The 26,270-nt window shown below is 33.3% G+C and overlaps 2 protein-coding genes and 2 long non-coding RNA genes across 4 annotated transcripts; 2 read left to right on the top strand and 2 right to left on the bottom strand.

Moving 5' to 3' along the window:
* Positions 1 to 550: 550 nt before the first annotated feature.
* LOC148617733 (uncharacterized) lies at positions 551 to 1,608 on the bottom strand. The gene is made up of 2 exons (XR_015922521.1): positions 1,430 to 1,608; positions 551 to 646 (listed from the first exon to the last, which is right to left on the bottom strand). It is a non-coding gene; the product is annotated as an uncharacterized LOC148617733 (long non-coding RNA).
* A 139-nt stretch (positions 1,609 to 1,747) lies between these two features.
* LOC148617732 (gamma-glutamylcyclotransferase-like) lies at positions 1,748 to 9,311 on the top strand. Its single transcript, XM_088585257.1, has 4 exons — positions 1,748 to 1,864; positions 3,181 to 3,278; positions 4,841 to 4,986; positions 7,626 to 9,311. The coding sequence occupies exons 1-4, from the start codon at positions 1,852 to 1,854 to the stop codon at positions 7,915 to 7,917; spliced, it is 549 nt and encodes a 182-aa protein (XP_088441383.1). The 5' UTR covers positions 1,748 to 1,851; the 3' UTR covers positions 7,918 to 9,311.
* On the bottom strand, positions 5,569 to 9,820 carry LOC148617731 (uncharacterized). Its single transcript, XR_015922522.1, has 2 exons — positions 9,708 to 9,820; positions 5,569 to 5,690 (listed from the first exon to the last, which is right to left on the bottom strand). It is a non-coding gene; the product is annotated as an uncharacterized LOC148617731 (long non-coding RNA).
* On the top strand, positions 9,468 to 12,838 carry LOC148617730 (gamma-glutamylcyclotransferase-like). The gene is made up of 4 exons (XM_088585256.1): positions 9,468 to 9,942; positions 10,161 to 10,258; positions 10,677 to 10,816; positions 12,443 to 12,838. The coding sequence occupies exons 1-4, from the start codon at positions 9,885 to 9,887 to the stop codon at positions 12,726 to 12,728; spliced, it is 582 nt and encodes a 193-aa protein (XP_088441382.1). The 5' UTR covers positions 9,468 to 9,884; the 3' UTR covers positions 12,729 to 12,838.
* The last annotated feature ends 13,432 nt before the right edge of the window (positions 12,839 to 26,270 follow it).

The raw sequence follows: 26,270 nt of genomic DNA, 5'->3' as shown, positions 1-26,270 counted from the left end.
GGCTCTTTTCCTTTGTTATTCGTTCGTGTCTTTATTTCCAGTTTAAGAGATATGATGACAATACCTTAAAAAATTAAATACAAACTAAAGATGCAATGTAATCAGAAAGTCAACATAAAAAAAAAACATTGAGTACATAAGTTAAATGATGCATATATATACAAATATGCATGCGAATACCTAGTATATATATACAAGTTTTATTATGTCTTTTCTGCATAAGCGTTTGCCCCGGAACTCAGGATTAAATTATACACTTTCCAAGGCATTGCATAACATGAACGTGTTATTGTCTCATGAAATTGTATGTATCGACTTCAATTGGTGTCAATGGTTTTCCTAAAAGTACTTCAAGAACTGGAGATTTTTAAAATAAAACATGAAGTCGGCTTGACTATTTTCCTTTTAAAATAAACTCTTGTAGTTTTTAAAAAGTTTTTAGGTTTGCTTTAAAATAAGTCTCATGATTACACCAAGATTCATCTCAAAGGGTCTGTCAATTAATACTTGTCATGTCTAATGTATTCTAAAATTCATTCATAAATATATATTTAACTTCCAGATTTATTCAGATCTAAAACATTATCACAAATGTGTCCACAGGATGGCGAATTTACTCCAAAATTTATCTTCCTCCACATATGACCTGAAACACAGAAAATAGGTTTAATCAATAAAGATTCTGAAAAACAATTAAGAAGTAATTTAACGACCAGATACGCAAGAAGCATCAATCGGCATCATAAATATTAGTCCAAATGAATGTTCATTATTACAGATATTCTTTGTGTATAATCCTTGTTCGACCAGTAGGATTTATTCACAATACCTTTAAATTCAATGTGAACACATCAAATGGTATTATGCAATATTTTGATATGCAAAATTATTAGTAGTACTACATGATTTGACACTTAAAACATATCATTAAAAATCAAAAATATATATTATCCATATAAATGTAAATAATATAATTATAACATCATGATTTTTACATTAATTGTTCAAAGTAATTCATTAATAACCACTAAAACAGACAACTCTGAGCTGAAGGCATTAATTGCCACACAAACAAAGGGGGGCAATTTGTAAACAAACAAAAAATATATTGATCTTTACTGATGGTTTTAAAATGACCAAATTTAGTAGTAACACATTTCTATATAGTTAAGAAGCCATAGATTTGCAATGAAAGTGAAATTATACGAAGATATTCAATGTTATTCCGAAATTTCTTTTCCGACAAAATTTGTCGTTGGAACTCTCCGTTACTCCCCATTATAAGCAAAATTTCAACTGTTGATTTCAGTAATATACTTCATTGTACAGTCATAAAAAATAAATAGTCAAAATAAGTAAGCACATATACATTTCTTTTTTCGAAACAAGCCTAATATATGTCCTGATTTAAGAGAAATCACACTTTTACCTCGCAATTCTACACCTACTTAAAGGATCCGCCATCTTGGTATCCTGAGTTGCACAACCCTGACTGTCCACGTGTTCTCTGGGTTTTTAAAACGACTTAGATTTTCACATTGGACCGTCGTATCTTCAAGCACTTTTCAGATTTAGACGAACAAAAGAATTGATTGCGTTCGATAAACTTGAAATGCTCCACTTTAAAACTGTCATTAAAGACATTTTTAAAGCTAATTGACAGCATAATCGGATTAAAATTGTAGCCGGTATTCTTTTGTAGAAAAAATAGAATGATATGGATCAAACATACATATTATTTATGCTCATTATATGCGAACTTTTATTCAGTACATTTGATATTTCGAACGCATCGTCTATTTATAACCAGAGCTATATACATCTATATATAACTAAAGGATTTTGTACAAAATGTCAAAAGCTGGTATGTTATTAAAATTGAAAGTGTATTAAGATTAGAAAATTAACTCTTGTAATTGTTATAATTGGCTATTCAGGCGAATAAAAGCGAAGTACTGATATATATGTAGTTGAATAACGAAATCGATTATAGATATATTGGCACTGCAATAAGGTGTACACGTAATAGTAATTGAACGCCGAGTAGTTTATTAAATTTAGCAATATGAAGCAATAGAAAGAAGTATACGAGTGAAAAGAAAAAAAACTCAAGTTAAATATTTTTTTTATTTATCCCACAGCGTTTTGGAGGTGCTGTCACTTGCAAGTAATTTCATAGCCGGTGTAACCTCGGTAGGATACGCATCAACTGTTGAAAAATGGAGTTTTCAAATTGCGACCATTTTTTTTTATTGTTAGACGGCCCGTTTACTTTCTTCAATTAGGAATTATTTCATCAGAACTAAAGGTTGTCTCTTCACTCTGTGCTCGTAACTCAAAGCAGGTGCCTAATTTTTTTAATGGGCTTAGGATGAAGTGAGTAACCTTAAGAAAAAGTAATTTTAAATAAAATTATTATCGTTATCAGAGACCTATGTCGTTACTCAGTTTTTATGTGTTAAATTGGAAGGCGGATCGTTTCATGAGTTGCTAGACTTCTTATAATTAGGCCTCTGAAGCAAGGTTATGTTGCTACAAGAATGAAGTCATCACTAAAAAGTTTTATGCTTTTGGATCGTTACGTTGTATCCATCTGCATAAGAACCGATTTGTTCAATGGGTCATAGTTTTCCTTTCCTATTTCGTCTACCCCGGACTTTTTTATGGGCCACTCGACGAATGATTTTAAGGAAGCAGAGGACGCTTACCTTACCGGTGCAGCTGGTCCATACCCACAGTTTTTAGTGGAGTCCGAGTTGCTCATTTACTTTTGTTTCTTTGTACGTATTATTTAGGTTATTTTATGTTCTTTGTTGTATGTGTCTGTTTTCTCTGTCTGGTCTTTGTCCCTGGATTGCATTCTTTTGAATTCCACAGAATCTTGGTTCCCGTGATTACTCTAGGAATATCACTCTGAATGTTAGTTGTTTATGATAACCGTATTTTTTTCGATATTGTTAATTTTTTATCAGATGTTCAGAGTAATCCTAAGCAGTATCGGTTTAATTTCCCCAGAGCATTAATTTATTATTTAAACTTTCTGTTTCTTTGTTTGCTTGTTTTTGTTTTGTTTGTTATTTATCGTAAAAGTTGTTTGTTCTGTTTTAAAATTTTGTTAAAGTACATGTATATTTTAAAAGTGACGATGTTATATACATGCTAATAACGTTTCCTTTTTAGAGACATTTCTATATTTTGGTTTTGGAAGCAATTTGTTAAAAGAGCGGTTGCGGCTAAATAACCCGTCAGCAATTTACAAAACCACCGCTAAATTAGAAGTAGGTAAATTGAATAATTAGAAATGAAAGGTTGTGAAAAAAGATAAAAAGTAGAAATGTCCAACAACAAAAAAATAAAACAACACCAAATCGACAACAGATAAATTTCTAAGTCACATAACACAAAGTAACAATAAAGCACACACTCATGTACACAGTAAAAAACAGCATTTATACACGAATCCACCTAAAACCGAAGGGGTGTACTATGGGAAAGTGCGGAACCCCTTAAGATACATCCGCCACTCCGCTACCCGTTAATTATATAACTCTTAAAGGTCGTTTTCGGAGTTAAATAACGTCTATATGACAAATAGGTGTAATTTATGACACTGTTCCGGTCAGGTCAAATTGACATCCGTAGAACTTTGGTATGGACGAGCGTGACCAATATACATCATAACCATGCTTAAGTTGTCTTGCATAAGCATCTTAAGCCCTATAACGCAGAATGTCGTTTGTAATCTTGAAAAAATGAACTATGCAAACAATTCATAGGCGTAGTGATCCAGAAAATCCAAAAGGGTCGGGGGTCTGCAAACTGACACAGGGTGGAAACTTGATCAGTGATAATATTTTTTCAACGGAACTTTTCTAGCATCAGAGTACCCGTCCATTCCTTTGGTCCGCTTATTGCACTGGCTTATTGCTGCATGTGGCGTTTCTATACACAACAAAGCGATATTGAGTCCGCTTGTCACACGGTTTCAATATCTGAAATCTTTTCCCTTTGTCTATTTCGAGATGAAGATAAAATACATACATGTATGTCTGTGAATATGGATAAAGAATAACATGATTTGGTAAGTTTGAACAGGGATTTTATATTACTCCCTGGTTGGAAGTTTCCAGTCCTATATGTTGCAGTCGGTACTAGGGTGTGTGTCTTGAATATATGATATATGTATACGGGGTTTCAGGAATGTGCTCATGAATATATGATTTATGTGTCGTCTCAGTTTAAGTATTAATTTATTTCATATCAGGAAAGAGTGTGCTATTTTCATTGGTCTATACCGAAGTTATGACCCTTGAACTTGTACAACAGGATTGTGCATGTTTGTTTACAACATTAAAAAATCAAGCAAGTCAATTAAGAAGTCTATTTAAGAAGAGGGTGGGTTACAAGCTATCGTTTTCTCATTTCTGCCCAAATATTAAACAAAATAGATTTTTTTTAACAAAAGGCCGAGACAAAAGTTATGGAGTTTCAATTCTTATGGCCCTCCACATATATTCACCACTATAAAGGGAACTCTGTTTGTAATGCTACTTGCAATACTCTGAGATAGTAGGGGAACCAAGATTTGAGCGGAAATCAAAAGAAAATATTCCAAGGATAAAACTAGGTAGGCAAGTAGACAAAGAACACGGAATAACAAAAAACAAAAAAAAATCACGTTCAAAGAAACAAGAGTAAAAGAACAATTCGGATTTCCTTAAAATTGGGAGCACAGACCAGGTGCATTGGTAGGGTAAGTGCTTTCTGCTTTCCTAGAAACACCCACCAAGTTGCTCAAAAAATGTCACGAATGTCTGAGAATCTTGTCATTTTTTCTTAGAAATATAAATTGACTTTTTGGAGTAACAAAGATCCTAGTTCTTCTAGATGGGGAGGATCTGTTGCTAATATAGAGGAAGATGATAGTAGTAGTGTTTGGGGTACTGTGTGGGAACTTAATACGAAGGATATACCATCCCTTGATCGGTGAGTTTAGTTAATTGATATGTTGGTATACTAATGATTGAATCCAATGACTAATCAAGTGCCGATGCACCGGCTTGAGCCACCCCATAAAACCAAAAACACCCGGGTTAACGCGATATCGATAATACGGTACATATCGATAACACAGTTGAACAAAAACAAAAAAAATCCGAATATGTTGTCAGAAAATGGTAAGTTTCTGCTATTTATTCATCACTTTTCAGGGTAATTAATACGCCTTTGAACTTGCACAGGAATGCTTATTTGACCGTACATGTAGCAACGGGATCGATTCAGTATCTTGCGAAAAACGACGTGTTAAGGGGAGAGGAAGGTTATGAAAATTCAACACCTTTAATATCTCTAACAACCATTTTACAACATTCCCTTAAAATGTTAGCGTCTAGATTTCACGAATAAGGACAGTAATGGTACTCTTTTGAAACGTGGTGTAATGAAAACGTGGTCTTTACACATTTGATGTTATCGCGCAATCCGGTTGTCATTACAAAAATGTTATCGTTAACACACGTTATGACAATATTATTTCTGGATTTATGGGCATATTTCAAATGACATATCTCGCATTCAAAACTTTTTATTTCTGTTTTCATTTTCGGCCACTGTCTTTATACTGGAAACATTTAGAAATGATCCATCAACAGCTTCGATCTCGTTTTGGTCATCATCATTAAAACTCATATCTGAAAAACATAATGTAGGAGCAAAGTTAATCACTTTGAAAATTACCCATGATTATAACAAAGATAATGCCTACCTTTAAATCCAATTATCAAGTTGGTTCCTTAGGGACCTTCATCTTATGTCTGCATGAATGAGAATCAAAATAAATACCTCAATTTCATCTTCAAGTATGTTGAATCTACATGAGTGATTTGCTATTTAACCTAAAGTTCTTGTGTGATCTAACCTATAACACTGACGGTTAAAGTTGTCGGAGATATTTATGAAAAAAAAAAATAACAATAAATCAAGTTTAGTAATAATGAGGGGGTGGACAGGGGGACCGGGAGTTGAGGGGCGGGAACCGGAAGTTAAGGGGACGGGAACCCGGGAGTTGAGGGGACGGGAACCAGAAGTTAAGGAGACGGGAACCCGGAGTTGTGGGAACGGGAACCGGGAGTTAAGGGGGCGGGAATTGTATACCCCCTGTCCACCCCTAATAATGCCTTTGAGTATGTTGTGGCTAAATAAAGCTTTTAGTCATAGATTTTTTATGACCATGACTTTTGATCCATGACTTAAGAACTGAGTAAAATCTTTCAAAACATCATTGATTCCTACAATACAACAATTTTATTTTCATCTTTTGAAGCGAGGAAATATCTATGAGGGTATTAAACAGACAAAAGTACTAAATATTTTTTTGCAATCTTTACCTATAACCTGAAAAGTCAATATCAACAGGCTTTATGAAAACCTAATATAAACAGTTGATTTTGTCAAAAAAAGTCTAATGGATTTTTGCTGCGGTACTATCTTGTGACTAAGGAACAAGTATCGTAACATTTTGTGAAAGAAAAATGTCATTGGTTTTCGCATAAGTCATACTTTGCTTTTTATTTCAGCCATATCATGTTGTTAAATGTCAATGTTAACGATAACAAAAACCGGTGTGTGCGATAACATCGGTTTTTCATAACCGTGTTAAAAACCACGTTTTCATAACACCACGTTTCAAAAGAGTACATTACTGTCCTTGTCCGTGAAATCTTAAGGGAATGTTGTAAAATGGTTGTTTAAGATATTGAAGGTGTTGATTTGTCATAACCTTCCTCTCTTCTTCCACACTCGATGAAAATATACGCAAAAAATACGTCTTTTTTTGGGGTATACCTAGTTTGACACGTCGTTTTTCGCAAGTTACTGAATCGACCCCGTTGCTACATGTACGGTCATATAAGTATTCCTATGCGAGTTCAAAGGCGTATTAATTACCCTGAAAAGTGATGAATAAATAGCAGAAACTTACCATTTTCTGACAGCATGTTCGGGTTTGTTTTGTTTTTGTTCAACTGTGTTAGCGATATGTACCGTGTTAACGATACCGCGTTAACCCGGGTGAAAAAGACGAAAACAAAAAATACTGCTTTAGTTCCGTGTCAATGTAACAAGTAAATTGTTACTTATTGGTGTATGTCCCTAACTCGCTGAAGCCTCGGGCTAATACGCAATGGCAGATTTAAACGCACGGCGGATATTCACACTTTCTTATTTTTGCAAATAGTGGAAAAGTACAAATCGATTTTAGTAGCACGAGTTAAGCTTGTTTTATGTTTATATACATAGTAGTATGATTTAGTTGGGAAAATGATCAAGAAATACGTTCCGTAAATGCACTCGTCTATGCTCGGCAACGTACGTCACCCGAACTTTTAAATACGGGATCCACTGCCACTAAAAATCATCACGTATACCTTCATCGATTAATAAAAAAATGTGAAAATTTACATATTTAGCTGAATGTAAGCTCTTCGAGTAACCCAATTTTTTCAACCTACGTAAGTAGAAGGGCCTGTCTTGATTTGTTGCTATTAGTATAATTAGGGGGGAATGAAATATTATAACTGACCAAAATATATGTTTTATTTTTATGTTAATTTACATTTTATCTACAGTCAGGAGGGTGCTTATGAGCCAATAGAAGTAGAAGTGGTCACGGAAGAAAACATCAGACACAAATGTAGAACTTATCAAATACAAACTAAAGGCAAACTGTGTAAATGGCCTACAATACCATCACCTCAGTATATGGACGTTATAATTAGAGGAGCAATACAAAGTGATCTTCCAAAAGAGTATATTGGAAATTTGAGAAAAATAGAACACAACGGTTTCTCAGGGAAAGTTGAGGTATATGAAAAAACTTTGAAAATGCTCGAAAACGGTAGTAAATCAGGAGGAGATTAATTCGTTGGGATTTCCTGTGTATTGGATTGCATGCTTGTTTACAGATTAGACGAAACATATCAAAAAGAAGAATTCGTTTTATTTTTAACTCTATCAATGGAGTTTCCATTGGTTGGCATCTGTATGTAAGGTTTTGTATAGATTTGAACAGATGTCTCAGAAAAAAATCATGAATTCTTGTTGAATGATGGGTTAGACTTGCAAGGATGTCGATGGCAATCGCACTCAATAAAATTCTTTGATAAAAAATATGGGAGTCTTAAAAATTTTATACAAATAGTGCCTGTAGAATTTAAGCACTAAACTGTATAAGAATCAAGGCAATGGGTGGCACATCATTTATTTTCTCAATTAAGCCCCTTTTGCCTCAGATATATTCCATACATCTAGAAAACAACCGAAAAGCTTTTAAAATTATCCTGAAGCATCTGTGCCATAGAGATTTTCTACTGCTTATATAGGGAAAATGTGCGGGGAAAGTTTTCCCGCCATTTTTCCATAGTGCATTTCAAATAAATTAAACCTATCAATATCTCAAAATCGTTAACTTAATTTACAAACACTTTAATGGTTGTTTCTGGAGGTTATTAGGTATAAATACTTGAGAGTACATTAAAATCTCTGCATTTTTTTATTCATGTGCCATAACTTATACGCATTTTGCCAGAATCTTGGACTAATATATCAGTATTGTATTTTCTGAGTGATATTCGTTATTCATCCAATTAATGTGTAGGGGCGGGCAAGTAAGGAATAGAACTTAAAAAAACAATGCTAACTCTCCAAACATTTTTAGATTTTTATATGAAGTATATAAATGAGGGAGGAACCGTGATCCGGGGTTAAGGGGACGGGAATCGGTGGTTGAAGGGTGGGAAATGGTGATTGAAGGGCGGGGAAAGGAAAGTGAAAAATACGGTTAGCGGGAATCATGGTTGGAACAATAACCGGAGGTAAAATGAAAGAGGCCGGGAAGCGGTGGTCAGGAAGGTGGAAGGCGGTAGTCTAGGTGGAGGGAAGCGGATATGAAGAGCCCATATGTCTACACCCTCATATATATTTAAGTATGCTATTGACTATTATTGATGTCGTAGAGAACAGACACATTTCACTGAATTTTGAACAATATCCAAAAAAACCTCTTATTTTGCAAAGAAAATATTTTTATTTGGATATACAAATGTAGTTACACACGAAATTTCTAATTTCAGTATGCGAAGTAAGATATGTATTTTTAAGACTATGAATTTTACAATTTTATGATTTAGAGTTATTCACCTTATTTGACTGTATAAATGTTGTATGATTATGTGTGTGTTAGTGTGTTTGCCTGTTTGCTTTTTTTATGTTTTATTATATTGATTTACGTACCGGTGATAAAACATTTGATTAGATTTGGTTTGAGTATTTTATTCATTTATATATTCGCAAATTCTCAGCCACCTTGCGGTGTCAAAATCTTGTTTTTATTTTGACTTGGCTATTTAGGAACAGACAATTTTCTTCTCGATTGGGGGGGGGTGCTGGGAATTTATTGAGTTGAAGTCTTTGTTATGCAGCAGCCGGAGTCGATTTTTTATTTGAAAATCTACATTGGTAAGTTATGGAGGGAATATTGAATCATGATATTTTTTTCTGTCCACGGCTGAGTAAAATAATGATATTTTTGCTCGAATTTGGAATAATTTAATTATTTTTTTCCAAAAAATCCCAGTCTCTCCCCCAGTAGTATTAAAATGATCGGTGTCTAAAAAATTATTTGCAAAAAAAGTTAAAAATAGAAATGTTACCTTCGAAAAAATAACAAATACATAACAGTCGTACAAATGGAGTCGTTGTTTTGTCGTCGTGTGATAATAGTAAAAACAGTTTTCCCCTTATCTACATTCACACCCGTCTTCTCACACAAGTACTGTTTTATTTGTCGTAAGACATGAATAATTTATAGGCATGTTAACCTTTATATAATGCTACCAATCAATGAATTCCGGGTTTCGAGCACATTCCAGAAAATGTCAAAAACGGGTAAGTGTGTATTCAATATTAGCTTCGAATTCGTTTTGTCATAGTTTAGATTCAAAGTTTCTACATTTATAACTAGCCTTACTTGGGCACATCAAACATTGATGCTCTATGTATACACATGGATTTGTCTTAAATAAAAAAAAAATGACTAGTACGATCAGGACAAGGTCAATATTTGATGGAAAATTAAGTTAAATTTTATTATATGTTGTATATAGAGACTTTCCTTTACTTTGCCTTTGGAAGCAACTTATTGAAAGAGAGATTGCAACTGAGGAATCCTTCAGCTGTATATAAAGCTGTCGCAAAGTTGGAGGTAAGGGAATATAAACTAAAATACACATATTTCTGAAGTGTGATCTCCTTTCTTGAAGCTTTCTTTAAAAAGTCTTTAAACTTTCTGCACATAAACTGCAATACTTCTGTTTTCAGTTTATTCCCCCTTGTGTAAGTCCGTATCAATAGTGTGTGAAGGAGTACTCAGTGAGCATGAAATTATTCGTGTAAGAAAAGTAGGATAACTTAAGTTTTTCAAAATTGAGGAAATCTGCTGCCGATTAAAGAAAAAAAAAACTTGAAAAGGACTTCAGACAAATAGTTACAATTTAAACAGGTTAAGGAACTGAAGGGTACACAATCGGCAAGCAACAAATAAATTTCGGTGATCGAAGCAATCAATATAGTCTTATGTGTTTCATTCATTGATATTTTGGTTTGTATATTACTGTCATTAGAAATACGAGTTAACATTCTGGGGTATTAAAGATCCTAAAAGATGGCCTGGAGGTGCAGCTAACATAGAAAAGGCGGACAACTGTTGTATATGGGGTACAGTTTGGGAACTTTGCTTGCAAGATATGGCATCTCTTGATTTGTGAGTTGCTTTTGACAGAAATGCAAAGTGTTCGAATACATTAAGTACTTCTCCGTCTAAGAGTCAGGCAAATTGTGTAGAAGGAGTGGCACATGAAGTAAAATACACAGATATTTTATTACGTTATCGAAGTATTTATACCTCATTACCTCAGGAAATTACAGTGAAAGTGTTTGATAAGTTTGCCTTTTTAAGATATTGATAGGTCAAATTTAGTTGAAATGCACTATGGAAAAAATGGCGGGAAAACCTTCCCGAACTTTTTCCTTATATAGGCAGTCAAAAAAAATCTACGTCACCAATGCTTCAGGATAAATTTAAATAGCTGTTAAGTTGTTTTCTTGATGTATTGAATGTATTTGAGGCAAAAAAGACGAAATTAAGAAATATAATGTGCCACCCACTGTCTGATTCTTACACAGAATGGTACTTAATACATTATTGATTCCTGCACAAGGACTTAACTTTGGTGGTCCAAATATCCTCCATTTCCCGTGCATGTAATTAATAAACTAAAAATGAATAAAGCTTGAAACAATTTCCAGTCTTGAAATCCACTATAAGTTGTCCCTTAACCTTTGACACAGGCTTTATTTCAGTATATTTGTCAATCTTTTATGTGAATGATAGTGCCTCGTGTTCCAGATTCCACTGCATTCGAAAGATGATACCGTATTCTAAACGTTTGTGAAGGGTTCTATTTTGGTCAGCGCGTAATCTTAAATATATTTTTGGCTTGATAGTCTTATGTACTTCAGTCTCTGATAAAAAGCTTCGCGGGGCACAACATTATACGACCGCAGTGGTCGAACCATGATTAGTTGGGGAAAATGTTGACACAATATTATTTCTTTTAAACTTAAAATTCATTATGGACACAACAAATGGTTTGGACACTATATTGCACAATATTCAAAATCAGACCCAAAAAAGTCGATTTTTTATTGGGTGTGGTCTCTCTCGGAAACCATAAGAGATATCTGAAATCTGATTGAAACTTTCTTACAGAATCTAATTAAAAATAGATACAATCAGACCAAAAATAAAAAAGAAGTCGATTTGACACGGAAATGACTACATGGAATGGAACCGAACTTGTCACACAAAAAAAACAAAAAACAAAAACAAAAATAAAACAAAAAAAAAACAAAAAAACATGTAAATGTTATTTGTGCAATTCCAGCAGTTAAGAAAGCTGGGGGATAAAGTTTTAAAATCGTCTTAATCCGTTTACTAAATCAAACAGAATGAGTTATTCCTCAATTTATTATGCAGTAAATTAAAATCACCGTGTTCCTCGTCCTTCTTATTATTCAGTGTGTTTCTCGGCACCACACTAATAAATTGATTTCAAATTGTGTAAGTGGCTTTATATAGATTTGGACATTTGTTATAAGCGATAAGGATTGCTGTCCGATATGAACTTACTGTTTTCTGGTGGTTTGCCATTTTCACTATGGGGAATGAGTGGGACACATCCACTTTCTATCAATGGCTGGATACTACTATATAAATATAGACAAGAGGAAGCTTCTATATTCTTATTTGATAGTCATCTGCCATTGACAGAAATGTGGAGTGGGGTACACCTAGCCCGATAACGCACACAATTGCTTGTTTTCGTAGGCAAGAATCCGGATATGCGGCTATAGAAGTAGATGTGACAACACCAGGTGGCAAAAAGTTGACGTGTAGGACTTACCAAATACAAACTGGTGGTATACCATGTCAGTATGACACTCGGCCATGTCCTCAATATCTTGATGTCATTGTGAAGGGAGCTGTTCAAAGTAACCTACCACAAGACTATATTGACAAATTAACAGCCGTAGAACATAATGGATTTTCAGGGAAGGTACAGATTTATGAAGAAATTTTAGAACTATTGGGAAAGAGTGGAAATGATGGCTAATCGGAGGGAAATGATCTGATGATTTATATTTCTAATTTTTGTTTGAAAAGATATGACTTTAATTGAATTTCTTTAATATCCAGAGTCTCATATAAAGTTTTATATTTCGATATGTGCAAATCATATATTGTTTTGAGCCATTTAGAGGATGAAGTTGAAATCATGTCTCCTAGAATACAAGCATAACAATGAAGTGTTTTAATACCATATGATTGGGCCTATGATCCAATTCAAGACAAAATATGACAAGAGTCCATAGTGGAAAAAAAATCCTAGACAATTTTAACCAATGGGTCATGTGACATAAAACATAGGAGCTAATTGGCAGCATGAATCACTCAGCAGGAAAATTAGAAATCTGTTGACCATTATAAGGAAAGGTACATTATTTATAGACCCACTTTACATCATTTGTATCATGTTAGCTAAACCTTGGTTTTAGCAAAGGAAAATGTATTTTGTCCAGGATTGCAAAGGATGATTGTTTGTTGAAGGCATTGAGGTTAACAACCATTTGTTTAAACAACTGACGCCTGTGATTTCAGAAGAAATGTACTTTGATCAAAGAAAATTGACCAATCAAGAACCCATATAGCCTCCGATGACCTTCATGTTTAATCAAACTGAAACAAAAACAAAAATCATCTGTAGAGCCTCCCTAGTATACAATTCAAGTTCATTCAAATCAGTCACAGGTTTTTAGCTCACCTGGCCGAAGGCTGTGTAAGCTATTGCCTTCACATGTCGTCCGTCGTCGTTAACAATTTTTCAAAACTCTTCTCCTCTGACACTACTTGACCAATTGGAACCAAACTTGGTATGAATATTCCTTAGGGTATCCTGCATAGAATTGATGTGGAGATTTTTGATCCGTTGAAAAATATGGCCACCGTTACTAAAACTAGAGGCTCTGGAGAGCCTGAATCGCTCACCTGGTCCAAAAAAGTCTTTATGGACTCTAGACCTAACCGCACAAGAATCATTTAATCAATACAGAGAGCATCTTAGTTATCTACCCGGTTTTCATATTATAAAATAAATCTCTAATTGTCATTTTTTTTCTTTTCAAGGGCAATATCTCCAACATTGGGCAACATATCTTCAGAAAATCTCAGCATACGTCGGTCTCACCATGCTGATCAATTTCCCCTTTAGAAAATTAGGCTAAACCCTTTAAAATAATGTTCAAGTTATTTCAACAAGTTGTCAATTTTTATTAGTGGGAGCCACGCTTTCGACAGATAAAAATTGGTTAAGGATATCCTAACATGCAATGTTAGGTTACAATCCATCCTACAAGTTGTCTAAGAGGAGATTAAAAAAAATCATTTCTGGACCCATAACCTATTCTTCTGCCAAAGGATCTTTCTGAAAATTTCGACATTCATGTGCATGTAGGTATCCCATCATGCTGAACAATTTTTATCCTTGCCATATTTTAGCTAAACTCAACTGTTTTCCAGTTATTTGCATAATTCTGAAATTTGACCCCTATGGTCTATTTTTAGTAACGGTGGCCATGTTTTTCACAAGATAAAATATCCACACACATAGATTGCTTAACATATTGTACATAAAATTCATGCAAAATTTTGTTATAATTCATCAAGTAGTTTAAGAGAGAATATTTTCAAAGTTGGAAATGTAAAATTCGGGGAAAAAATCCATTTCAGGCCCCACAACTCATTAATTCGTCAACTGATCTTTCTGAAAATTTTGGCCTAGGTCCATTCCATAATGCTGAACAATTTTACCCCCTACCAGTTTTAAGCTGAACCAAACTTTTTGTTTCTTTTTTTTTTAGTTATTTGCATAATTCCAAAATTTCACCTATTTTTAGTAACAGTGCATTTATTTTTCGCAAGTAAAAATGCCCACTCACAGATTGTTAAACATGTTCTACATAACATTTATGCAAAGTTTTGTTTCAATCCATCCAGTAGTTTAACAGGAGAAGATTTTAAAGATTTTCAGTGGGAAATTAAAAATTCGGGGTAAAAAATCCATTTTAGATCCCATAATTCATTCGTCAACGGATCTTTCTGAAAATTTCGGCATAGGTCCATCCCATTATGCTGAACAATTTTCCTTCCAACCAGATTTTAACTAAATCCAACTGTTTTCAGTTATTTGCATAAATCTACAATTTTACCGCCCCGTGCAGGTCCGGGTGTTAAAAGAATAGGTCTGCAGCAGCGCTAAGCTTGTAAAAAACGACTAAATAGTGCTCAGAAACCTAACCGGGAGATAGGCGCTCTGCACAGAGCAACTGGGTTGTGTGCCCCAGGTGGTGGAATGGGATACCCCTGGTATGTTACATGCTGGAGTTGTCAGGTTATAATACGGAAAACCTGACCGCAAACCATAGTGGTACACCATGTTGGGAAATATGTCACGTTCCTCGCACTTTAAAGAACCATGCTGTGGTATTCGATAGGAGTATGAACCTTTGCGCTCTGCCACAGGAGGCTAAATTGCCTGACCACCCCCTTTTTTCTAGTGGCAATCAAAATATGTCGACCCTATTATCCTTGTGTCCCATCTTTTTTTTTTTTCATTTCATCACTATTTCATGTTCATTTTATCATCCATTTCATGTCCATCGTCTGAATATAGCTGAAATATTGCTGCTCGGACGTTAAACCCCAACAAAAAACGAACAAACAAACAAACAAATAATTTTACCCATATGGTCTATTTTTAGTCAAGGCGGCCATGTTTTTCGCTAGAGCAAAAATCCCAACACATGCATTGTTAAAAATAACCCTAAGGAACATTCAAACAAAGTTTAGTTGCAATCTTTTGAGTAGTTTCAGAAGACAAAATGTTTGAAAAAGTTTACGCACGTCGATGACGGACACAAAGTGATGGCAACAGCTCACATGGCCTTTCGGCTAGGTGAGCTTAAAAGAACATATGGTCAGACAGTAGTTTTTACGCATATATTTCCAAAACCATTAGGTTACGCCAATTTCTGACTTCCGGTAAAAGTGTTCAGCATGATATGATAGGACAGTACTTAGACATTATTGATTAAATTGTTATTGTTGAGAAAGGGAGGAATGTATAATGACTTTAAGAATTAATATTGTCTATGAAAAATATGTGGTAGAGTCTGGTACGGACTATAATGCCAATACAAGTAAAACTGACTGTAACGTTTACTACAAGAGTAAAAGCGAGCTCTCCGAATATACAACATGTTCAAGACTAAAAGCGAGCTCTCCGAATATACAACATGTTCAAGAGTAAAAGCGAGCTCTCTGAATATACAACATGTTCAAATATATATACTATTCAATTATATAAGACACATCCATCAATCAATGTGAATCTGGACATAAACATTCTATGTGTCCAGTTAACCCGCCGATTTATTATTTGTGTACAAGTATTTTTTTTTACCTCTAGGTATAATTGCATTTCTTTTGACTTGCTCATTACTTGTTACGCTCCCCGAATATACAAAAAGATCATATATATATACCATTCAATTATATAAGACACATCCATCAATCAATGTGAATCTGGACATAAATATTCTATGTGTCCAGTTTACCCGTACATGTTTACCCGTACATGCATATAATTCAATTTATAGTTAACATAGACAATATTAATTCTTAAAGTCATTATACATTCCTCCCTTTCTCAACAATAACAATTTAATCAATAATGTCTAAGTACTGTCCTATCATATTTCCTCCCTTTCTCAAGGAATTATCGTAGATAATTCAGCAAACAGGCCGGTAACCGTACTTGCATTGTGGTAGTACTCGCTAATTGTGTACAGTCAAGTTTATTTTGAAAAATCCGTCACCAGAAACTAGGCACACATCAATTGAGAAAAGTTATATAAAGATGAATGTCAATGTCCGACACCGCATGAAGATGATAAATGAAGTTCCGATCCTATCGTTACTGGAACATCAAGTTCAATAATATAATAACAGATCAATGAGTTTATTTACAAATCATCCGCGCTCCAGCTCTCCTCTGCTCCATGATTACAAATGTAAACGTTTGTTTATACAATTACAAAGTCACCAACACCGTCAACTGCGCTCCAGCTCTCCTCTGCTCCATGATTATATAATGTAAAAGTTCGATTATACAGCTATAAATTGTAAAAGTTCGGTTATACAGCTACAAAATGTAAAAGTTCGGTTATACAGCTACAAATTCACTAACACCGTCAACTGCGCTCCAGCTCTCCTCTGTTCCATGATTATATAGTATCGTCAGTTTGTGTGAGTTTGCCATATTCGTCTCCCGTCTAATTGCCATCACTGCTAAGGGTTGTTAACCATTGTGTTGCGCCTCGAACGAAGGATATATCTTGGAGACTGTTTTCATGACCACTTGCTCTACTTTGTTTTCGTCTAAATCGCAGTATCGTCTATCACGTAACCCAGAGTCAGCATCTGTCGACACCGTTGTCACCAGTTTATACCCATTTTCAGCTGCTTCATGTTCGTCAGACTTGCCTCTGTTTTTTCTGGCCAACCATGAGTGTCTGCAAAAACTAGCTTGTCGACAATAACAAAATATCCCAACCCCAATTAATATGGCAATTAACAATGAGATACCTGCATACCCCCAATTCGGAATTTGAAAACTAGTATCAATTGTTCGTAAATCTTATAACTGATTGATTAAATTCGCCATTGGTATGGTTTCCATATGTTGCAATGTGTTAGGAAGCTCATCAATAGTAAAATTAGGCAAAGCTAAATGAAAAGGTTGCCATATTGTGAATTCAGACACATTGTAAATTTCAATTAATCTTTTTAATGGTTGTGAACTTTGAAAACGGTCTTCACCCTTGTAATATGGTAAAAGTGTTAAAGAATCACTAGTAGCAGAAGAAGAAGTTTGTAACTTTACTAATCCAATAGGTGGATTTATACTTGTGGTAGATAATTGGGAAGGATTACGACAAACTACGGAGAGCCTTAATCTTTTTTGTGTGGCTATTACCCAAAGACCTTCCCGTATGTGACCTGCCATAGGGAGAATCGAATTAGGATAAACGAGTGTTTGACAACGTTTGTTTAAGATATTTTTGTTTTTCATGATAAGAGTAATAATACATGTCTTACTTAAGTTTACTGGGTAGACTGTACTTTTAATGTTGCAAAACTAATGGACTAATGGATTGGAACACCGTTTTAATTCATCTGGAGTCGAAAGCACATATTGCGTTCTAGCCTTATTAACTGCCAGTGCATTACTTTCTAATTTATAACTGAAGTTTCAAATTAACTAAATAAAATAAATCTTTTTCAATCATGAAAAGAATTCCTTTAACTAAACCCCGCCAATGAAAATTAAGTACGATGAAATTTTCTACCCTTACAATATGTTTCTGTAAAATTTCTGTATTGCAGACGACCTATGAGTCCCCTATACTTAGTGACCAATTAATTCAAAAGTTCCCTATTTTGGAAAACCTCATTTCTCATAATATTTAAAATAGATATACTTTCGGACAGTGGTAATCGTTTTCTGATTACGACCAAAAAACCAAAGAGCAGGAAGACAACCAGATGGAACATTACCATCTCTACAATAAACAAGACCAAAAACTAATAAAATTATACACACAAAACAATTAAAATGAAACAACAACAACTAAATATGCATATGAGATACGAAACATACAACTCATCAACTAAGACCACAATAAACGAAGGCGCACTCATGAAAGCCATTGTGTTTACTAAAACATAAATAGTTTACTAACATATGCGAAATGAGACACCAAAATGAATCAACAAAAAAAAAACAAAAAAAAAAAACACACAATCATATTTATTATGCACATGCTGTATTGTCCCGATAGGTAATGTCTGGAATAACGGTTCCAGAAACTGATAATCAAGGTGCCAGCTTTGGCAAAACGGCTCTTCTGTAAACGAATCAGAATTACTGCCAGAAATGTTTACATGGCTGGTTCATTTTCAGGTTCTCTAAAGTAAAGTGCCATCTGCATAAAAGAGATACGAACCCAATGTTATAACAACAGATAACTTCTAAAATTTTGGCTAAATGCCAACGAGTTCAACAACTGACTTCGATCTGAACCACCATTTTCCAGTTAAGTTTAAAAGAACCATAACTAAGATTTCAAAATGAATAAAAAAAAAATAATGAAAATGAATGATATGACTACAATGAAAACTTTTGTGAACATCTTAATTGTTCACAGACCAACTAATAAAAACTTGAATTGTGTACAATAAAATTGACAACAGAAGGACAAGATCAATATGACAATGAATTAAACGCACTGCAAAGCAATCTTTTTTAAGACATCGAAAGTCAATTTCAATGTCTCATTTCCTTTTGAGGTTTTATGAAGACGACGTTTCTTATGTGATTGAAATATACGTTTTGGAGTAACAGCATCTCTTCTCTACTGCTTGAAAGCTTGGTTGACCCTGTTGAGCCGACCTTCGACGAAAAGGATTCTCAAATGTACTTATCAGAGTGTAACGAAGAAAAAGGAGAAGAATATTCACCAGAGGAAGTTGTAGTACTTACTTCCGTATCAGTATCTATATCAGTCTCGGAAATAGATTCCTGCTTAATTTTGACACGTTCCAATAATCCGAAAATACGGCCGCCAATAAATAAATAATCCCTAACAATTAATAATAATAAAAAAAATCAATTCCCGAAAAAAAATTTACCTACGTAAAGATTACAAAAAAAAAATCAACTTCAAAAATACTCCTATGCATTTAAATAAAGTATGCTCGGCAAAATTTAAGCATGCTAAACATGGCTAAAATAACTAAATGGTAAGAAAGAAACCGACTTAAGCAACCCATACACGTTGACATATTCTTTCTAACACCAAATCAAAATCTGGATAACCAATTTAGAGCAACTTAATAACATTTCACAAAACTTCACGATGCACCTCATTACTACATACGCATTTCTGTGTTTTCTTATTGCCTCGGTCAACAATGTTACCTCTTGTAACATAAAAACAACGTTATCTACGTTCAAATGACGGCCAACTGCCATACAGCCATATATCTAACGGCTTCAACTAAATAAAACAATAACGGCAAACTGCCATAGAGCCATATATCTAACGGCTTCAACTATAATTAAAATAATAACGGCGAACTGCCATAAAGCCATATTTCTAACAGCTTCAACTAAACAAAACAACAACGCGCGCGAACTGCCATGAAGCCATATACCTAACAGCTTCAACTAATTACTAATACGACCGACCACTTCTCGTATATACGCAACGACAAATGGAGCTGACAATAATAAAATATAAAATCACGTATGCACTAATTAAAATAAAAGTGAAGTTCTGTGAATAGTAATTTGCATCTAGGGAATATCAAAGAAAGAATAAGATTTTATAGAAACCATCAGAAGAAAAAAAAATCGACCAAAATATATTTGACCTATGAACACGCACTACTGTAACTAAATATTTTTTTTCGCAAAACGTCCTCCTGATTCATAACTTCACAACTTATCAGGAACATAAAAAATGTGTAAACTTGCATCACTATTTTGCTATCCGCAATACATTTGGTACATGATTTGTTTGAAGCGTGAATCTTAATCCATTCTTGGTTTGAGTCAACCATAATAAAGTGTGTGTAGACAATAACAAGACTACAATACATTCACTACTGACATTAAAATTCCCCCCGGCAGATCACCATATGCTTCCTCAGCCAAATTTAATAACCTTTCAGAAAACAATTGAACATTTTCATCACGTTTTTGCCTAATTCTTCCTAGCATTTTCCCCGCGAAATGAGCATCAGAAACAGTATCAATTCTTTCTTTAACCCTTCCCAAGTTTCTACTATCATCATTGACACATCCATCAATCAATGTGAATCTGGACATAAATATTCTATGTGTCCAGTTTACCCGTACATGTTTACCCGTACATGCATATAATTCAATTTATAGTTAAAATAGACAATATTAATTCTTAAAGTCATTATACATTCCTCCCTTTCTCAACAATAACAATTTAATCAATAATGTCTAAGTACTGTCCTATCATAATGACAAGATCTATCTGTGGTCAAATTTTCGTTTAAATCTGTTAAAAACATTTTATGAGTTTTGATGTTTTTCTTTTTTTTACATTTTATGAAAGCTTGTGGTATTGTGAGTCTAATAACACCAAAACTATCAAAATCAGACATAGGACTACAAAGAAATGGTGATTTTTATATCATGCCCCTCAGTGACATTTTCCATAAATTACTAAAAAATTACAATTTTAACTAACTTGTCACACCAAATTGATACCTATGATAATTCAAGAAGTTGTAATAGTAAATATCATTTATCATTATGAAAAAAGAACAGATTTCAACAATTTATATCATACCTATTTCATTACTGTGTGATTCTAAGTCTGTGCTGTGTGACTATTTGAGTACTTTGAATATCCCAAGCAGTGACCTGTATTTCATGGATGAGGTCAAGTTATGAGTCACTGTTACTGATAAAAATCTTGTTGCTATGTTGTTTTTTAAAATACCTTGCACAATGTACCTCTTAAAATATAGCCAGATTACCAATATCACTATACTGATTTTATGGGAAAATGGAAATAATGACCAGGAAAGGCAATTTTGCTCAAATTATGCATTTCTCTGAAATATGCCTTAATTTAATTTATGGTCTCACTAACCACATCTAACGTTTCCATTACTTTACATGTTAAAAAAGTAATTTTCAAAGTCTCACTGTGAATTCCCAGGACAAATGACATCTTAAAGCTGCATACCGTTGCGAAGCTTGGAAAATAAGGCTTCCGAAATCATTATGCTAATGGTACGATGATAGTAGAAATTCTTCACAAAATTTACTTGAATAAATAATACTAAAAATCCACATTTTTACCTGTTCTGCTAACTGACAGCATGGAGGCAAATTACTCACACATGTAAACAACATTCATACACTTTTGTAGTTAATTACATATATAATTTTAAAGTACACATTCTCAGCTTTATTTTGACTACTTTTAATCATAATACACACAAATAATGCACTTACAATGCATATGTCTAGGTTCAGTGTGTTTTTGGTACTACATAGGGGGGGTGGCCATTTGACCGGAAGTGGTTCGTGAGAACTTAGCCATGTTAGAGTTATTGCCCTTTTTTACGTTTTTTGTTGTTGCTTATTTTAATATTATTTCTTTCAAAAAACTTGGTAAGAATGTTCCTTGGGGTATCCTGCATTAAAATGATGTGGGGATTTTTGATCCATCGAAAATTATGGCTGCCGTTACTAAAAATAGAACACTGGGGTCAGACAGTAGTTTTCGGATATATCTCCAAAACAATTAGGTCTTGCAATTGATGAAATGATCCTCATTATAAGGCATACATAAGTCTTCAAGGGATCAAAGTAGTCAGACGACTCCTTGTAAGAGTTATTGCCCTTGAAAGTTTTCAGCAAGTATCTTGTGAACTATGATAGATAGGAGCTTGAAATGATCATTATGATAAGTCCTACCAAAGTCTTCTCAAATCAAACAGACAGGTGAGCTATTCAGGCTCCTGGGAACCTCATAGGCCAAAATCCAAAGACAAGTAATAAACTGGGCCTACTTCAAAGAAAATTTGAGGACAACCAATGAATGTTATTATAGAAGGCTTATTTGAGAAATAATAATAGGATAGTTAATTAGAAAGTGTGAATGACCAAAATATGATTATGAGTGTTGAGGAACACCTAGATTTAACGGCAGATTGATATTCGTTTCGTAACGTTTTGGTGGGAGAAAGTCTGAGAGTGAAATTACTGGATTTATTTAGCAGTGTGAAATATAAATTTTTTGCATAGGGAACATTTGGTAAATCACTATCTATATAATAAAAAGCAAGATAGATCCAAGGTTAATGGGAGAATGAAAACAAATATATAATATAATATAGACAGACAGATACTGGAAGCAAACATATCACATTTAAAACATAGAACCAATAAACATTTTCCGCTCTTTATTTCTCAAGTTAGATGTATTCAACATTGTAAAGGCAGTGTGTGAGCAAGTTAAAGGCATTTCATTTTGGTTACAATTAGTTATGAACAGAAATAAATTAACAATACTAAAGGACAATAACTCTATTCAGTTCACAAAATAGATGAGACATTATTTTTCATAAGTAAATGAGATTCACATATTTGTTTTACTATCTAAGGCTCACTAAAATAATTCCTTGGTTCTAAGTTCCCACTCATGTAGGAGCTGCATTATCTTTTTAATAATCATATGAATAAAATAACCACACCCCTATCATATTTTTCTTCTGGCAGTAAATAATGTAACCCCCACCCCATCATATTTTTCTTCTAGATGTGAACGATGCAAAAGGCCTCATACTTTTTTTTAAAGGAGACTGAACCAGTAAAATTAACTCCCTTCTTCATTGGCCTTCAAGTAAAATGATATAAGTTCGATTGCCTAACAATTTTGAATTCTTTAATTGAAGATATAAAAAATAACAAGATTTCTACCCTTGTGTAGGTTGACAAACTTACTGGTTAACAAACCTTGATGGTTTTTGGTTCACAATTTTGACTCTAAAGGTTTTAACTATTTTAGATTAAGGTTATTAGGAGGTGCATTTCCTGCATTCCACAATATCTGTTCCAACCTTACCATAGAATATAGTAAAACTAAGATTTATTACATAAAATTTTACCCTGCAAAATAAAATAACAATTTTATAGAACCAAAGAAATTTTTGTTCCAATAATTATTCATACCATCGGTGAATTATTTAAATTTGTTTAATGTTTGATTAAATAACTTTGCCTATAATCTATTTCTCACATTCTATGCTGGTTATTAAGAAACACACGACTTTTTAACCACAGTGCAGAAATTAAATTTCTGGCAGAGGTTTCCTCCATTTTATTTTTTCCAAGTTGTTCAAAAATTTCAAGGAAGAAACCATTTTTCCTTCACCTTTTTCACGATTTAAATTATTTCATCACTCTCTAAGGTCAAATTTAGATTTTAACAAGCTGGCTAAAATTTGCATGTTGAAAATCTTAATTTTACCAACTCCAGTGGAAAGATAGTTTAAACTACTCATAATAGAAAGAAAATCTGTATGTTTACACACTAAAATAATTATTTATATATAAACAATAAAAATAACATAAAGCTGAGAGTGTTGTCGTGCTAGGTACACCCCCACCCAAACAGGAAGTGGACAGCAATCAAGATCTCTTACAACATAGGCCCCATCTATATGAAGCTAAATACCAATTTTGAAATAGATCTGTCCAGTGGAGGAAGAAATTTTGTAACAATTATTTTTTTCCATTATTCCATGCAGTGAAAAATTGTATGACTCATCTATATAAAGCAACATGCCAAATTTGAAATCAACCTGGCAATTGTATTGGGAACCAAAAAAATTTTGATGAACTGAATGAGAGACAGACAAAGTGATGCCAACTGAGTGGGTGTATAATATAATGTCAAATTAGATTATTACACTAGCCTTTGTTACATGACATCATTGACTATCTACATTTAAACTGTACATTGAGACAATAATTATCATTACCAACAATGAATAACCTTAATAAAAATTAATAAAATAACAATCTATAACAATTTGGTCTGTCCATAATGGAAACAAAATATTGAACAGCCCTTATAACAAAGTCCGAGATTGTTTTGTTTCATCAAGAAAAATACCACTGCTTAATGTAAACATATTAATTACAGCAGTTGCTTATTTTTGTAATTTCTGACATGTGAAAATATTCCTCAGTATTAATGATGCTAAAGGTTTTGATAAATAATTAGCATTTCATAGTGTTAAAAATCAATGTTGCATTTACAATTCTCAAGCTTATTTGAACACATTAGAAAATAATGACAAATTAGAACCATACCTCACAAATACAAACATGTTAACATTATTATCACAATATAATCAAATTTTTTATTTCATGAAATCCTAAAAAAATTTACAAACTTGATTGTTTAATAACATAATTGATAATTACCTTTCCAAACTATCAAGTTTCATACTGTGAAAAATTGGAAATCCCAGAAAATAGTTGAGATAGTTTTAACATGATTGGATGTAAAGGAATGAAAGATAGATGAGGTGATTTCAATATACAAACCCACTCATTGAGAGGGGTGAACAATTTCATTGAAAATAAAACAGGTGCACCTTATTGCTTTAATGGCAAACATGCACAATTTCATCAACTTTTGACAAATCACTTAAGCGATATTTAAACTCCAACTTATGTTTCCTTATAACTGTACATAAGAACATGTACACAGCCAATCAGCCACACATGAGAATCCTGTGAAGTAAAATACATAATTATCATTGAATTCAGCATGTTAAGATTAACATATGTTTCAGTTTACATACGATTAACATATGTTCCAGTTTACATACGATTAACATGTTTCAGTTTACACATGATTAACATATGTTTCAGTTTACATCCGATTAACTTACGTTTCAGTTTACATATGATTATATTATATAGTTATCACATGATAATGTGTTTTTCACAAACATATGATAATTATGTTAGCAAGCTTTTAATTATTTAGTGAATCATATGATAATTATCGTATGAATTGAGTAATATATTATTATCATAAGTGGCACTTTTGGCTATGTATGAGACTAATCTAAGTGGTAAATTATGAGACAGATAAACTTGACCATTGACAATTAATATTATTGTCACAGCTGTTTCTATAACCGGTTAATCAATAATAAAGCCATTTATGCTGTACACCTTAAAAATACATATGAAACTTGTCAATTTGCAAACAATACATTACTCGGTGAAGAAAAAATGATAAGATGGTAATAGTTAGCATGTAACCTAATTCCAAAATGCATTATTTGCATCCATGTAAACATTAATAAGTATACTAATATTATACATGACTATACGAGTTATAGTTAAATATTTGAGCACTTGATTGATACAGGCATATTTGAGTATATTACAGATACAAGTCTCTACACTACACATATTTACTAAAAAAGGACTTGAGGTAGTTCAAATTTTGCTTGTGTTTTTTTTACTTTTTTAAAATTCAAAGGAGTGTAGTGTTGTATTTGTACATAGAACAAATTGATTAGAATTCAGTTTAACTTTACATTCTTTTGGTATAAATACATGAAATTTCCAGTAAAATATAAAGTACAATTCTCCCTCCAAAAAATTAGTTTCTATATCAAACATGTAGTTCAACAGATTTAACAATACATGTTTAATTCAAAATTTCAGCAAAAACATTTCAATATTTCTTGTAATGTCCCAAGGGAGATAACTCAGAAATCACATGCACGAGCTGAAAATTTAAAAAAAAATGGTATGTAAAATTATCAAACAAAATGCAAGTTGACTAAATGCAGTATCTCAAAAAGCAAAATAAAAATTGAAAAATTCATTAATTTCATCTATACTTGCATTTTTTTGTATGAAAAACAAAAAAAACCTCTGAAATATAAATTCTAA

This window comes from Perna viridis, chromosome 5 (assembly GCF_037379345.1).
Source record: "Perna viridis isolate PV_CMFRI_1.1 ecotype Kerala chromosome 5, ASM3737934v1, whole genome shotgun sequence".
Lineage (NCBI taxonomy): Eukaryota > Metazoa > Mollusca > Bivalvia > Mytilida > Mytilidae > Perna > Perna viridis.
The sequence above is the reverse complement of the archived record's forward strand: the minus strand, read 5'-3'. Positions and strand labels throughout refer to the sequence as shown.

Coding starts and splice junctions, on each gene's coding strand:
- LOC148617732 (XM_088585257.1), top strand. Junction 3,279..4,840: donor AAACCACCGCTAAATTAGAA/GTAGGTAAATTG, acceptor ATTTTTTCTTAG/AAATATAAATTGACTTTTTG. Junction 4,987..7,625: donor GATATACCATCCCTTGATCG/GTGAGTTTAGTT, acceptor TTTTATCTACAG/TCAGGAGGGTGCTTATGAGC.
- LOC148617730 (XM_088585256.1), top strand. CDS start 9,885: ATGCTACCAATCAATGAATTCCGGGTTTCGAGCACATTCCAGAAAATG. Junction 9,943..10,160: donor CCAGAAAATGTCAAAAACGG/GTAAGTGTGTAT, acceptor TGTTGTATATAG/AGACTTTCCTTTACTTTGCC. Junction 10,259..10,676: donor AAGCTGTCGCAAAGTTGGAG/GTAAGGGAATAT, acceptor TACTGTCATTAG/AAATACGAGTTAACATTCTG.